This window comes from Phascolarctos cinereus, unplaced genomic scaffold (genome assembly GCF_003287225.1).
Source record: "Phascolarctos cinereus isolate Bilbo 61053 unplaced genomic scaffold, phaCin_HiC Scaffold_9;HRSCAF=440, whole genome shotgun sequence".
In the NCBI taxonomy this organism is placed as follows: Eukaryota; Metazoa; Chordata; class Mammalia; order Diprotodontia; family Phascolarctidae; genus Phascolarctos; species Phascolarctos cinereus.
In genome coordinates, this window is record NW_027556402.1 from 66,584,209 (window position 1) to 66,600,764 (window position 16,556).

The window sequence follows — 16,556 nt, forward strand, 5'->3', positions numbered from 1 at the left end:
GGAGGGTGAAGAGGCAGGAGACTTCTAGGGTGTGCTAGTAAAAGCTAATTGTTAAATTTTAAGTGTGGGCATTTGCACCTTGTAGCTGTCAATGAAAGTCTTCCACAACCTGGTCACCACCTACCTCTCCAGTGTTACTTCATATCACTTCTTTTTCCATTCTCACTGCTTTGGTCAGACTGGTCCGCTGGCTCCTCCCCATGTGTGACTTTCCATCTCTGCCTTTGCAAAGTGGTCTCCCATGCCCAGACTGCTCTCCCTCCCATCATACAACCTGTGGGATCCCAAATCTTGTTCAAAACCCAAGTGCCACCTTCTACGTGAAGCATTTCCTGACACCCCCCCCCCACATTGTTATTCCTTTCTCCTTCTGGAATTACTGCAAGATAAGGTACTGGACACCGAGATCCTTTCTCAAGCTGAACTGCCAAGCATTCAGACTTTACTGCAGAGAGTGCAACTCCAATGGGCTGTCCACATTCAAATACCAAAAATATGTTTGCCTAAAGGACTCTTTTATGGAGAACTCACACAAAGCAAGGGTGCACATAGAAGTCAGAAGAAGCTATACAAGGACACTCTCTGAAGAATTTTGGAATCAAGTGAGATATGGGAGACACTAGCAAAGGACCACCCAGCATGGCATGCCTGCATCAAAGAAGACACTGTGTGGTATGAACAGAGTAGAACTGCAGTAGTTCAAAAGAAATGCAAATTTAGAGACATCTCCACTTCAGATGTTCTTGTATACTGTTTGTTCCTGACCTAGAGCCTTCTGAGCTCTAATTGGTTTGATCAGCCACAGTGGGACACACAGTACCTTGCCCCCAACATGGTGAGGTCATTTTGACGTTCTTCGAGAACAAAGGATAACAGCTATATATCATTACATGCCTACTTGCTTTAGTCCCCCTAGTGGAGTATAAGATCTTTGAGGGCAGAGACTATTTAATTAAGTCTGTTCTTTCCTTTAAATGAAAGTCCTACAAATACTTGAAGACAGCTATGATGTCAAACCTAAATTATCCAATCTCACTTCTCTCTAGGGGTTCCTAACTGCTCTGGAGTTCCCAAAGAAGATACATCTTACATACCAGTCTTGCTCTGTTGTGTAGATGGACCTGACCCAGGAGGGTCAACAATCAGTTTTTCTCCACCATTTCTTCCCACATCTAATGGGATACAAGCTCCCAGATGCAGCTAGGTGGTGCAGTGGATAGAGCACCAGCCCAGGAGTCAGGAGGATCTGAGTTCAAATCTGGCTTTGGATATTTGAACACTTTCTAGCTGCGTGACCCCAATTGCCTCACTCCCTCCAAAAAAAAATTCAAGCTCCCTGAGGGCAAGAACTATTTAATTTTTGTGTTTGTATCCCTCATTGCTTTGCACAATGCTTAGCATGTAATAGGTATTGAATACAGTAAATGCTTGTCAATTCTTTGGATACACGATCTTCTAAGTACTTGAGATAAGTTTTTTTGTCTTGCTTCTTCTTCCCTTTTTATCTCATAGAATTATAGAATCACAGAATCTCAGCTTTGAAAGGGGCTTCAGAGGTTATTTAATCTTCACTGTTCATTATCACCTTTCTTTCCACTCAAGCAGTGGTCCTAACTCTGCCTTCTTTGTTCACCTCTGTTCCTCTACATAGTTTACAATCAGATATAATGTACCTTACACTACAGCAGCTCTTCTATCCTGATGCTTAGAGCAGTGGAGGCTTTGAAGTGGGGGAGAAATTATAAGATATGGTCTGATGCAGCTATGGTGGAAGGTAGAGGGGAAAGGAAGTGCTGTGCAGGTCAGGGTAGGAGAAGGATACCAGAGAAGCAATGGTAGCAGCAGGCTTTTGCTTGATGGAACTGGCCTCCGAGTCTACTTACTCTGCTCTATGATGGGCTAGTGGAAGCCTGAGATAGTCAGAGGTTTGAACCAGCTACAACCAGGGAAAGCACCAGTTTCTCAGTTCCATAGCCCAGGCTGAGCCAAGACCTCTCTTCAGAGTTTCTGAGTCTTTACCTAAAGGACCAGATCCACTGAATACTTGAGTCAAACCTCTTCTAGAAACATCTTTAAACTCTTTTGCTGACTCAGGGGAGAATTCAAACTGCAGATTTCTCAGAATTCCTGGTTCTGGGTTTGTCTTCTATCTCTAAGAAGTCTTCTAGGGTCTAGATGTTTATTATTGTTGAAGATGGCTGCTTGTGATGCGGCGATTCTGGGGGAAAAGGCACACAACAGGGGGACCATCCAAACTTTATTAGCGGATTTTCTTAGAGCAGGCCCCGATGGACAACAAACAACAAGGTGTACCTATGGCATAGGTCTTTGGTCCTTACACTATGCATGTGTTTGTTTTTTACCAAAATAGTTAAAGGCAAGAGTGGGCTGAAACATGAAGAATGTGGCCAAAGTAGCAGGATGTGTAAATGTTCAACCAATATCATTGTCAATCTAGCTAGAATGTTAAAGGGGATTTTGTCCTGAATTAAAATCACGATTCTTTTAACTGATAATGTATCTAACTGCAACCATGGTTTATTTAACAATTATGCAGCATTCTTTTGATTCCCCATACTGTTTATTTGCTTTATTTAATACAAGGATTGAAAACAACTGTAATGCCATTCCCAAGAAGGCTTCTTTTCTATAGAGGCTTCCAGGTGGCTCGGTGGAAAGAATGCTATCTGATGCCACCTGACATCAAAGCCTCCCTCAAACACTAGCTATGCAACTCCAGGCAAGTCATTTTAACCTCTGCCTCAATTTCCCCAACTGTAAAATGGTAATAATAACAGCACCTATGCCAAGGATTGTTGTGAGGATCAAATGAGACAGTATTTATGAAGTGCTTAGCACAATGCCTGGCATATAGTGGATACCTGATGAATGCTTATTTCATTCCTAGAGTAGAGAGCCAACTGCATTTTGACTGCTGCACGACCAGTTAACTATGAACTGAGTAAGTCACAAAGGAGGCTTGGCTTGGTCCTTGAGTGAGGTTGAGGTGGTCACTCATCTGATTTCTATTTGGGTAAATCCACAAATCCCCACACCCCTGACAATGAGTTGGCACTGCCCCAGAGAGGAAGGCAGAGCTGAAGGAGAGAAGGTCACTGACCCTCTGTGAGCCAGAGAAGACAATGCTTACTCAGCACTTCTCCCCATGGGTGTATGTGCAAAGCAGCAGGGTGAAAGGGGACTCCCCAGGAGCCAGATTCTTTTTCTAAACCGGATGGAGCAGGAGGTGGGGAAAAATCCCTGTCAACACCACCTGGTGGTTAAACTAACAAATAAACGAACTCTTTTTTGTTGCTTTTAACATTCTTTGCCAGCTTTGGCTCATTCTGAACTCAAATGCTTCTGACAAATCTCTTAAGGCTGTGTACAAGGCCCAGTGCATCAAACGTTAGAATTGGAGTTAGGAAGATCTGAGTTCAAATCCTGATACTAACACTTACTAGCTGTGTGGCCCTGGGCAACTTACAGCAAGAACCACCCTCATCTATAAAATAGGGATAATAATAAGCTTCCTTGTCTTATCTTCAAACTAGTTTACTTATATTTTCCCCTTAAAATTGGCCTCTACCTCACAGGGTTGTTGGGAGGATCAAATAAGATAACGTTTGTAAAGTGCTTTGCAAACCCACTACCTTTTTCATTTTACCTTCAATTATCCACTCTTGGTTGCTTCTTTAGTGCACTCAATTTGCAGAATGGAATCCTCTCCTTTTCCTTTCTCTGTACTTCCCCCATAACCCAAATAGAGGCATCTCTAAGGTCATTGATCGTAATCAAGCTTGCATCCCTTACTGTGGCTCTCCTTACTGCCATATCATAGAGAAAAGTTGAAAGCTCGAAAGCACTGCGGAGAGCTTCTAGTACAATTGGTACAATCCTCTCCATATCTCCCTTCATTCTGGTTCTTTCTCTACATAACAGTTCACAGAATCACATAGCTAGTAAATGTTGGAGTTGGGATTTTAACCCAAGTCTTTCTAACCCCAAGTCTCACTGTCTATCTGCTCTACCTCATTCTCCAGTGCTATTCTTAAAAGAAAGAAGGAAATCTGGAGAAGGGTTGGGTTCAGAGAGGCAAGGGGAGATGAGTTCCATTTTAAGCAGTTGAGTTTGACACGTGGATGGCACATCCGGGTGGCGGTGTCCAGCTTTACTGTTGTTCAGTTGTGTCCAACTCTTTGTGACTCCGTTTGGGGTTTGCTTGGCAAAGATACTGGAATGGCTGGCCATTTCCTTCTCCAGCCCATTAACTGATGATGAACTGGAAAAAACAGGGTTAAATGCCTTGCCCAGGGTCACACAGCTAGGAAGTGTCTGAGGCTGGATTTGAACTCATGAAGAGGATTCTTCCTGACTCCAGGTATAGTACTCTATACAACGTGCCGCTTAGATGCTCTAGCTGTTCAGCAGGGAGATAAAAATGCAGGATCAGGGCTCAGCAGAGAGATTCAGACTAAATACATAAAATTTTGAATCATCTGCTTAGAAACGACCATTGAACCCATGGGAGCTGATGAGATCGTTAAGAGAGATGGTAGAGAGAACAGAGCTTAGGGCAGAGACTTGGGGGAACATCTATCATTAAGTGGCAAGAGATAGTTGATAATCTAGCAAAGCAGGTAAGAAAACAAAGGAGAGCAGCATCACAGAAATGGAGGTATGCACTTTAAGGCTCACTTTTGAATGACCTTTCATTTTATGTGGCACCCAGAAGTGAATATAATATTCCAAGATAGAGTTGGATCATAATAGCTAACAATTATATAACGCTAAGTTTTGCAAAGTGCTTTGCATGTGCTACATCATTTGATCTTTACAATAATCCTGGGAGGTAAGTGCTATTATTATTTCCATTTTACAGATGAGGAAATTAAGGCTGAGCCAAGTTGTGTCTTACCCAGGGTCACGTAGCTGGTAAGTATCTGAGGCAGAATTTGAATTCAGGTCTTCCTGAGTCTGAGTCCAGTAACCTATCTACTTTGTCACTGAGACTATGACTTCTTTCTTTCTGGACACTTGCCTTAGCTTGTAGTTCACTAAAACCCCCAGATCTTTTTCACATGAGCTATTATCCAGCCAGATCTTTCCAGTCTTCTGCTTGTGCAACTGATTCTTTGAACCCAAGAACAGGAACTTTAAAAATTCCATACAATTAAATTCAGGCTATGGTTTTAGCCTATTGAGATCTTTTTCTTTTATATTATTATCTAGTCCAAGACTATAAGTTGAAGAGAAATTGTCATCATGCATTGGTAGAGAAAATCTTTCACTAGGCGCTCTCTGGGCCAATGAAGTCAGAACTCCAATCCTCATCCCTATTCCTATTATGTAACATGTTAGTGATTCCACCTAATTGTGTTTTCTCCGGTTCTGACAAGCATGTCATCTATGATGCTTCATCCAAGTCCTTGATAAAAATATGAAAAATATCACTGAGCCAAGGACAAATCTCTGGGGCATTCTACTGGAGAAATCCTGACACACTGACATCCCCCTAGTACGTTCTCCATTTTTGAATCCTGTCACTGAACCAGATTTTTGTCCACAGGGACCGAAGTCTCTTTAAAATATGTCACTTCTCCCAGCTGGCTATGGCATCATTCTCTTCACTGTGTAGTATAGCCTATGTCCCTGAAGACAGCATTTGGATTGGCTTCATTACCCTGTCTAATACTTGAGAAAAACCAGGCTTCTCTCCTCGTTTTCTGAGCAACAATAAAGCATACACATCCTGTGTGATGAATGTACCAAAGATGAAGACCTTTCTGCTCTTCATGAGACTGTATACCATCCATCACATAAGTACTTACACTAAATGGTAGAGTCTTTGTACCATGGGCAGCTTCTCACGGAAACTGGCCCCTTGATGCTGCTATTCAGGCTTTGTTTAGTCAGTTTACATAATACCTAAATTTCTGGTCAACTCAGTGAGTTATTTTTTAAGTTAGTCACTAACTGAAATGTTTTGTCAGTTCGGAACAATGAGTTTGATTCATTATTGTTATTATTATTATTACCACTTAGAGATGTATTCAGCTGGGTGGGGCAGTAGATAAAGCACTGACTGGGGTTAAAGTCCAAGAAGATCTGAGTTCAGATTTTGCCTCAGGCACATACTAGCTATCTGGCCCTGGGCGAGTCACTCAAGCTTCTCTGTGCCTCAGTTTCCTCATCTGTAAAATGAGGGATTGGACTTGATGACCTAGAAGGGTCAACCGATTAACAAGATTTAAGATCTTGCCATATGTCAGGCACTGTGCCAGATTCTGGGAACACAACTACCAAAAAAAAAAACATTTTATGTGGCAAACGGAGGTGAATATAATATTCCAAGATAGAGTTTGACCATAATAGCTAACATCTATATAACATTAAGTTTTGCAAAGTGCTTTACATGTATTATATCATTTGATCTTCACAATAATCCTGAGAGGCAAGTGCTATTATTATTTCCATTTTACAGATAAGGAAATTAAGGCTGAGCCAAATTGTGTCTTACCCAGGGTCACATAGCTAGTAAACATCTGAGGCAGAATTTGAACCCAGGTCTTCCTGACTCTGCATCTAGTAAGCTATCTACTCTGTCACTGAGACTATGACTTCTTTCTTTCTGGATACTTGCCTTAGCTTGCGGTCCACTAAAACCCCCAGATCTTTTTCACATGAGGTATCATCTAGCCAACCCTTCTCAAAATGAGTTTACATTGGGGGAGACGAAAGTACACATGCAACTATATATAGCCTAACATAAAATTAATAAATACAAACACATACGAAGTGGTTAACTATAAGGAAGTAGAAGGGGAGTACTGGCAATTGGGGGGAATCAAAAAAGAATTCATGCAGAAGATGGTGCTTGAGCTGCATTTTAAAGGAAAAGAGAAACTCTAGGAGACTGAATTGTATTCTGTATATAGGGAATGATCAGTGCAAATACATGGTGGTGGAAGATGGTAGAAACAGAAAGAAGGCCATTTTGGTTGGATCCCAGCATAGAGGAGGAGGCATGACATCCAGTGAGGTTGGAAAGATAACTTGGGACCAGATTATATAGGGCTTTAGAAGCTAATTAGAGGAGTCTTTATTTTATCTTGAGGCAATAGGACTCCACTGGACTTCATTGAATAGGAGAATAATAAGGTCAAGTCCGTACTGAAGGGATATTAGTTTAGCACCAGTGTGTGCTGGAGACTCGAGACAAGAAAATCAATTAGGAGCATATCACCCAGGCAAGAGGGGATGAATGCCTTAACTAAGATGGTAGCTAGGAGAGAAGGGGTCAGATACAAGAGGTGTTGTGAAAGTAGAAATGGCAAAATGGGGTCAGGAAGAGTGAAGAGTCAAGGACAATGCTGGGAGACTGGAAGGATGGTTGTACCTTTGATAGAAATCAGGAATTTTGGAAGAGAGGAGAGTTTTGGGGGAAAGATAATGGGTTAAGTTTTAAACAAGTTGAGATTAGACAGGAATGTCCAATAAGCAATTGGTGAGGCAGACTAGAGCTCAAGGGAGAGACTGGGGCTGAATGTATAGATCTAGGAGTCATCTCTAGAAAGGTGATAATTAAATCCACAAGAACTGGGGAAGTTATCAAGAGAGAGGGTATGAAAGGGGAAGAAAGAGGACCTAGGTCACCACAGCGGACATATTACAGGCTTCAGATACTGCTTCTGTCACTACCTTGTGACTCTGGGCAAATGACTTAAGCTTTCTGGGCCTCAGTTTCAGAGAGTACAGTGGATAGAGTGCCAGGCTTGGAGTCAGGAAGACTCATCTTCCTCAGTTCAAATCTGGCCTCAGACACCTACTAGCTGTGTGACCCTGGGCAAGTCACTTGACTCTGTTTGCTTCAGTTTCCTCATCATCCTCAAATGAGCTGGAGAAGGAAATGGAAAACCATTCCAGTACCTTTGCCAAGAAAACCCCAAATGGGGCCATGAAGAGGCAGGCATGACTGAATTGACTAAACAAGGTCCCTTCAAGCTCTAAATCTATGGTGCTATTTTGATTGTGCACAGTATCATGTTATTAGCTGGCATGCAGATCAGGTGGGTGTAGTTGGCGAGCCAAGGTCCTAAACTGTTCTTTAATCATCAATCAGAATCGGAAGAACTGGATTTGAAAGTCGTTTCTCTCGGCTTCACTTTATCTTCAAAAAGGTGTGGTTGGACCCAGTGACTTCTTATGGCTCTTCCAGCTTTAAATTTACAATATTATAATCCTCCAAATCTTTGACAACGGATTCCCAAGAGCAAATAAAGGAGACAAAGTTATTGAAGATGATACTGTCTCTGACCTTATAACGCAGAGTCATTACTGACTAGCCCTTTTCTGATTTCTGTAGCTAAGATCCCTGAAATTTAGAATACCATCCAAGGCAGGAGACTTTCCCAAGGAACACACATAATTCAGGGAAACACAAATATAGACACCTGGGGAGGATCACCCAGGTAACTCAATTCCCCAGGACTGCACAATGACATCTCATTTGGCTCTCTTGTTCTCTCTTCTATCAAGACACTCAGATCCATGATTTTTAAGGGCTAGGAAAGGAAATACCAGCCCAGAAGCTTGGGCTATCTATGCTTTTTTATTGTTGTTGCTAGGGTTTTTGTTTTTTTTTTAATTTGTTTTGGTTTTTCAGGTTTTTTTGTTTTTGTTTTTGTTTTTTGGTGGCAATCAGGGTTAAGTAACTTGCCTTGGGTCACGCAGCTAGTATCTGAGGCCAGATTTAAACTCAGGTCTTCCTGACTCCAGAGCTGGTGTTCTATCCCTATTTCTGCTCTTGAAAACTACTTGAGAAAATAGGAGAACAGTTCAAGACCTCATTAGAGCAATTGCCTTCATGCTCTATGGGTGTTTTCCCTGGCTTACTGATTAGGACAAAAAATATAATGAAAATGGCTTCCATGATACTAGATAGATATATAAGAGCAGGCACCATATCTTATACTTATCTCATCTCCCTCCCATTGTGTGGTATTGCAGAAAATAGCAACAATAATAATGAGTATTTATAGCACTTTAGATTTGCAAAATGCTTTCTAATAATGATTCTCACAACAACCTTGTGAGATGAGGTGTTATTATTAGCCTATTCGCTAAGATGAGGAAAATGAAGCTGAGAGAACCTTGGCATGTGCCTGCAGTAATTAGGAGCCTGAGGCAGGATTCACACTCAGGTCTTGCTGACTCCAAGTCTAGACTTCTACGGCACCACCAAAATGGCTACTTGTTGATTGAAATACAATTTCCAATAAATGACTGAGCTTGTTTCCAAAAATATTTGACTAGAGAAAGAAATGAGATGTATTTTGCAGATTTTGTTTTACTTATCTTTCTCATTTGTAAAATTTAAGATCTGATTTACCTTTATGTCAGCTTTACAGATGAGAACAAAAACTTTTCCATCTCTAGCTGCCTCCTGCCTAACCTTACCACCTGAAACTATAGATAGGTAGCAAGACAAATAGCATCTGCATTTCTTCCATTTGGGGGGGGGGCTGCTATCTTCTGGTTTCCATATCAGGGAAGATCTCCAACTGGACCATGTAGCACATTCCTAAGAGTTCATGTATGTCTGGAACAGGGCTTGGCAGAGCTTTCTAGGCAAAGGCCCATCCAGGGTCCAGAAGGAGTTTTGCAATTTGCAATATCATCTGGATGAAACTTATATTGAAATAGCTTTCCTGGCGTAAAGTAAAAAGACCCTAGGAAAAGACATGAAAGATTCAGGCTGTTGACTACCGTTCTCAAACATGGAAACCTAAAAAGAAACAAAGACCCAGAGTCTTAGACCACAAGACTTCGGGGTTCCTAACACGGACCACATTTTTCTAATTTACTACCTACTTAGATTCATCTCCTAACCAAACTCCTCCATTCCCCTTGGGGCAGACGGCAGAAGACCAGAAATATGGTCAGGCTCCATGCTGTAATTCATGTGGTTTGTATTCTCCTCTATCCCTCCCTTTCCTCAGGTCTTGGTATGTCAGAGACACTTGGTTTTACCATTGCCATATGAGTCCCGAACATGTATATCTAGAAGGATCCTAGCTAAGAGCTTTGATTTGAAGAAGGGTAAATTTTGCTGAGGCATCCTCCAGGCCAGGAGATGAGACTGGGGACAACGGAGGCAGGTGAAGTCTTCTGGGATTGCACTGGCTGGCTGACCCCACGGCCTCTGAAAGCTCAGGAGCCAGATTAGGTCTAGGAGCATGTAGAGTAGTTTTGTTTTGTGATATTTTAGGATCTTTCTAGTAAACTATCAGCTTCATGAGGGCAGAAGCTGTGACTTAGCTAAACTTTGTATCACTTCCAGTATTAGTGTAGTACTCTGCAGAGCAGATATTTTATAAAAGTTTCCTATTTTTTTGTGGGCTCTGTGTGTGTGTGTGTGTGTGTGTGTGTGTGTGTGTGATATTTTTAGGTCTGTGACTTCACTGGCTTAGGGAACTCCCAGTGAGGGATTTCCCTCTACCAATGCAGATCTATAACTTTTGAGACCTTGAATTTCAGAAAGTTGCCTGGGACATTGGGAGGTTAAGTAATTTGCCCAGGGTCACCTAGCCAACATGAGTCAGAGGCAGCACTTAAATCTAGGTTTTCCTGACTCCAAGGATGGTTCTCTGTATGCCATGATGCCTCTCCTGGCTGAATTGAATTGAATTTAATTTGTTAGATTGGTGGTCTGTGTGAGAGGAAAAAACAAAAACCATAGAGAGGCAATTTGTTTCTCTAATCTGCCTTTCTCTTACTCCTTTCTCTGCAGTCTTACAATCCAGTCTTCTTGCTGTGGCTCACAATGACGGTCTATCGCTTCTCTCCATGCCTTTGCCTGGCCTGTCTTGCCTAATTCTTCCTCATTTCTTCTTCTTCATAACCTTTCCTGATGTACCTCTCCTCAAATAGCCTTTAATTTATGTTGGATACATCTTGTATGGTTGTTATTATTTAGTCATTTCAGTGATGTCCAGCTCTTCATGACCCCATTTGGAGTCTTCTTGGCAGAGATGCCGGAGTGGTTTGCCATTTCCTTCTCTAGCTCATTTGACAGATGAGGAAACTGAGGCAAACAGGGTGAAGTGATTTGCCCAAGACACAGCTAGGAAGTGTCTGAGGCCACATTTGAACTCCAGTCTCCTGACTCCCAAGTCCAGTACTCTAGCCACTGTGCTGCCTAGCTGCCCTACGTATGTGTGTATACATATATGTGTGTGTATATATGTATATACACATATATACATGTTGTTTTCCCTCCCCTGCCATTCTTTTGCACCATAGAATATATGTATGCATATGTGTATATGTATATATATACATACATACATATAGAGAAAGAGAGAGAGAGAGAGAGAGAGAGAGAGAGAGAGAGAGAGAGACACGCTTCTTGATTTAAGGTATTGTTTCATTTTACCATCAGTATCCCTAGTGATCCCTAGTGTCTACCACACAGGATTGACTGGTTAAACTGATCCAGGGTGGGGAGCCTGCAACCTCGAGGCCATGTGAGGTCCTCAGGTCCTCAAGTGCAGCCCTGTGTCTGAATCCTAACTTCACAGTACAATTCCTTTTATTTTTTAAAAAATTTATTATATATATATGTCATTTTATTTTATTTACAAATCATTTTATTAAGGGGATTTCTTCTGTGAAGCTTAGATTCAGCCAAAGGGCTGCACTTGAGGACCTCGAGGGGCACATGTGGTCTTGAGGCTGCAGGTTCCCCACTCTTGACTTTGCTGAGTGACCAGTACTCACAACATAATTACCTAAAGATCATAGGATCACAAATTTAGTGTTGCCAAGGCCCTCTGAGGCCATGCAATCCATTTTACAGATGAGGAAACTGAGTCCTAGAGAAGTTAAGTGACTTCCTCAAAGTCACACAGGTAATAAGGAGGAAGAGGTGGGATTAGCACCCAGGCACCTTGACCCCCAATCCAGTACTTTTCCCACCATACCATGCTCCTCATCAATATGTCCATTTGTATTTTGAGCTCTAAAAGTTTGTGTTAACAAGCTTAAGGTGAAAAATCCAACTCAAAGCAATATGTACTTATTAAGCTCTTCCACTGTTCAAGAGAGGGTCACTTGAGGAGAATCTGAACTCCAGTTGCTGGAGCCACCAAAGAATGATCCCAGTTTTCTGATGCTCGGCCTTGCGCTAAAGTTCTTCTTGCCTTATCGCTCCTTTTGTCCTTTCCCTCATGGGTATGCATTTCTGGAGAATGTGTTGAAAGCAGCAAGCTGGCCGTCCTCCCCTAGTGTGAACTGCAGGGGTAGCTGAGGACATTCCTCATTCTCCTTCAGAAGGGGGCCCAGGAACTCTCCAACCAAGGCTGAGCACAAGCAAAGTCTTCCTTTCATTCTTCTTCTTCTATTTTTTTTTTAAATAAGGAGAGTGCTGTACCTTTAAATTCTGAAAGTGAAATTGGCTCAGATAGGATAGCAGTGAAAGGTCCAGCCCCTAGAAGGGAGAATAGCTTCAGCTTCTCCATCCACACACACTGCAAAGGAACAGGCGGCCCTGGCTGGACCCTGGGGCAGCCTCCTGGCATCATGGCCACAAAACTCCTGACCCTCTTACTCTTCCTGGCCTTCTACCTGGGCAGCCCGACCACAGTCCACAGGAAGCTCCTGGTGTTTCTGCTGGATGGCTTTCGCCATGACTACATCAGTGATGAAGCCCTGGAATCCTTGCCTGGGTTCAAAGAGATTGTGAGCAGGGGGGTGAAAGTCGATTACTTGACCCCGGACTTTCCCAGTCTTTCCTACCCTAATTATTACTCCCTAATGACAGGTGAGTACTGACCCCCCTCTTCTTGGTGGGGGAGGGCTTGCCTTAGTCTCTCAAATTCTTAGCCATCCTTTCTGGGGTCTGCTTTTCAAGTTCCTCATATTTTCAAGTCCCAAACATTTGTTTTGCTCCTTCAGGGGTGGCTGGGGCTTACTTGGTTGAAAGGATATTCCCAACCCTGGTAGTGCCACCTCCCACTTGAGACTTCAGGCTTCCCTTTGAATTGTAATATTGAGGAAAGGGCCAGAGAGAAATTGGTGATAATCAGCAGTATTGGGCTTTCTTTGTCGTTTCACAAGTAAGTTCCTTTTAAGGCCTCTGCTGTCCAAATTGGGATTTTTAAAATGACGGACTGAAGTATACTTAATTTTGGAATTTCTCTGACCCACTTGAAGCCAGTTGCTGGCTGGCCTGTCATAACCTTCACTGCTAGAGTATGAGGTTTTAAGAGGTACACCCAGGACTCCTTAGATAGCAGAAATACTCTTAAATAACTGAAGCAAAATTTTTGCCTAATGGCCTTTCATCTCTGGATTGACCTTGGTAAGGAAGAGAAAAAGCATCGTGTAATTCGGATTTCTAGTTTTGCCATTTCGTGCCACAAAGCACATTGGAACTAAAAGATGTCTCTGTTTGGGAAAGCTGATCTGCTTGGAGAAGCTGCCTGTAGGTTGGACTTTCTCCTGCAGAGACTAGGGCATTTCCTGACCTTTGGCCAGGCAGCATCCCAAGAGATTTTTTTCTCTGTGCATTAGAACCAGAGGCATTCTGGGATTAGAATCTAGGCTTCTCCAGGATTTCTGGCTGGCCTTTATGGCAACCTTTGTAATGAGCACATCATTTTTCATAGTGTGACATGTTCCTGTTGTTAATTCATATATGTGAGTTTATAAGTTAAAATTTAAGAGGCTGTTCCCTCTCCTCTTGAATAATTCATGCTAATTTTTGGGAGTTAAGTGGTTTTTAGAATTTAGACCAATATCTGTACCTTCCCCTCTATGTGCAGAAATCCCCAAAAGGACCACGTCTGGTAAAGAAATTAGTGCCTAAGTCAGGGTCTTTGCATAGTGAGAAGACAGTGAAGGGTGTTGACTGATTGATTGACTAGTCATGGTGGGGTGAGAGCCCTCATTCATCTTAATGTCCTTCTCAGAAGTGACCACACTTACGTGCTCAGGAAAATTGGTACAGTTGATAGGTCTGCACGTGAGATCATAGATTTATAACTGAAAGGGACCTTAGAGATCATTAAATTCAGCCTCCCCCCAATTATAAATATGAGGTAACTAAGGCCCAATGGTGGCTTACGTGTTCAAGAAGTTCACACAGGTGAGGGAAGGAAGGGAATAAACATTTATATATCACCAGCTATGGGCCAGGCACTTGTGCTAAGTGCCTTTTATACATTGTATCTCATTTGATGCTTACAGCAACTCTGCAATGCAAGTAAATGCTATTCTTATCCCAATTTTACACATGGGGAAACAGAGGCAGAAGCCAAGTGACTTGTCCAGGGTCACAGCTAATAAGTGTGTGAGGCCAGTTTGAATTCCTGATTCTGAGCCCAGCCACATCTAATGATAGCTAACAGTTATATAAGCACTTTAAGGTATGCAAAGCTACACACACACACACACACACACACACACACACACACATTTAATAATAATATAATATATAATAATAACATTATATATTATACATATAATTATATATAAATTATAACATATAATAATAATAAGGATGATACCTAGCATCTATATAAAGCTTTAGGGTTTCAAAAATATATTCAATCCATTGTAACACCTCATTGCCTTTATTATCTCATTTGATTCTTCCTACAACTCTGTGAGGAACGTGCTTTATTATTCCCATTTTGTAGATGAGGAAATAGGCTGAGTGGGTTAGGTGACTCACTCAGGGCCACATACCTAGCAAGTATCTGAGGCAGGATTTGAACCTAGGTCTTCCTGACTCCAGTTGGTTCCAGTTCTCTAACCACTACTCCAAGTCTGCTTCTCAAAGGCTTGTGCAGAGTGTAGTGGAAAGAGGATTATTGCACTTGGAGTCTGTGGACTTGTACAGGTTCACATTCCCACTTGATCATTTACTACCTATACGGCTTTGGGCATCTTGCTTTCAGAGCCTCAGTTTCCTCATCTGTAAAATGAGGGAGTTGGACTAATTCTTTGGCCTCTAAAGTGCTTCACAACTATAAATCCATGATCCCTGAACTTAGGAACAGCATGCTATGGAAAGCAAAGCCAGAAATGAAGAGATTCCTCCATGAGCAGGGATTCTTTGACTGACTGATGCACTTTGCCTCTCGCCTAACAAATGAGGTCTCTAAGATAACTCGCTAACAAGTCTCTCCTCTTTTCCTTAAATGCGATCAATTGACACGTTCATAAGCCAACACAATACCTTGCCTCAAAGCCCATTCACCAGTTTTTCAGGCACCAACAGCCACTGCTCTATGTGTGCCACAAGCCTGGTCTCAGTTCTCTGCCCGGAGAGTTTCACAAAAAAACAAGACACCCCCACTCCTCTCTCAGCAGGCATCCGGTGCACAGCCTGGAGAGAAAGACTCACTCGTGGCCACGTGCAGGGATCTTAATCCAAATGAAAACTAAACAAACCCCATTCGAGCGAGGGAGCCCCCAATAAAGAGATAAAGAAGTGTTAAGAAAAAAAGGCCCACAAAGAAACCAAGTCTGTGACACTATCCTTTGTTTCCCGGCTCGCGTTCCTGAAGTTGGCAGGAGCCGGGAGCCATACAAAGCCCCTCTGTCACACAGGGACAGTCCTGCTTGGCATGGCCTGCTTTAGCGGGTCCAATAGTGTGCCAAGGATCTTTGGATGGGGAGACGGGCTAGTTTCCCTCAAAGTCGGATGTAGATTTCTCTCCAGCTTCCAAACTGAGCCTATGCCACAAAAGCCAACACTATTATGACCCAGAAAACAGAGAAGCAGAGTTATGGTTGCGGAGAGGAAGCCCCGTGGGTTTGAGATGCAGCCCAACCCAAAGGAGCGGCTCAGTTGAAAGAAGATTGATCATAATTCTCCTTTCTTTTTTTCTCCTACACTAATGCTGGACACCAATACTAGTAGAAAGACCGTTGTCTCTAGAGGGATCATAGAATCTAGATCTAAAAGAGACTAATGACCCTCTGGTCCAACCCCCTTCATTTTTGCAGATGAGAAAACTGAGGCACAGAGATGTAATGTGATTGGCCCAAGATGACCTAGCTGGTTTCTGAGTCAGGGTTTGAACCTAGGTCTTTGACTCTGAGCCCAGTGCCCTCTTCTCTATGCCACATAGAAAGCCTGGGTTCCAATCCAGCTGCATAACCATGGGCAAGTCACTTAACCTTTCTAGATCTCAGCTTCCTCATCTGTAAAACAAAAAGATTGGGTTAGATGGTCTCTGGGGCCCCTTCCAACTCTAGAGCTATGATCCTACCACTGCACAATCCTTGTCTGGAAGACCCTGCCCATACTTATGTTTTATACTTTGTTTTTATATATGTTTATATATACAAATATAAATATATGCATACACATACACACATATGTGTGTGTAGACATTATATATATATATATACATATATACACACACACACATATATACATATCTACACACACACAAACACACATTTTATACTTTTGAGTCTGATGCCTTTCCTTAGTATGGACAAACTTGGCCAGAGAGACGCTGGCCCACCAACTAAACGTT

At 42.3% G+C, this 16,556-nt stretch overlaps 1 protein-coding gene across 2 annotated transcripts in view; it reads left to right on the forward strand.

The window, feature by feature from the left end:
- The first annotated feature begins 12,458 nt into the window (after nt 1-12,458).
- Nucleotides 12,459-16,556, forward strand: part of ENPP6 (ectonucleotide pyrophosphatase/phosphodiesterase 6) — a 178,716-nt gene continuing 174,618 nt past the window's right edge. The window contains exon 1 of one of the 2 annotated variants that reach the window (XM_021007704.2): nt 12,459-12,823. In XM_021007704.2, coding sequence (XP_020863363.1) covers nt 12,583-12,823 — 241 coding nt within the window. In that variant the 5' untranslated portion in view covers nt 12,459-12,582. The remainder of the gene's footprint in view (nt 12,824-16,556) is intronic. The other variant, XM_021007703.2, reaches the window with a different exon arrangement.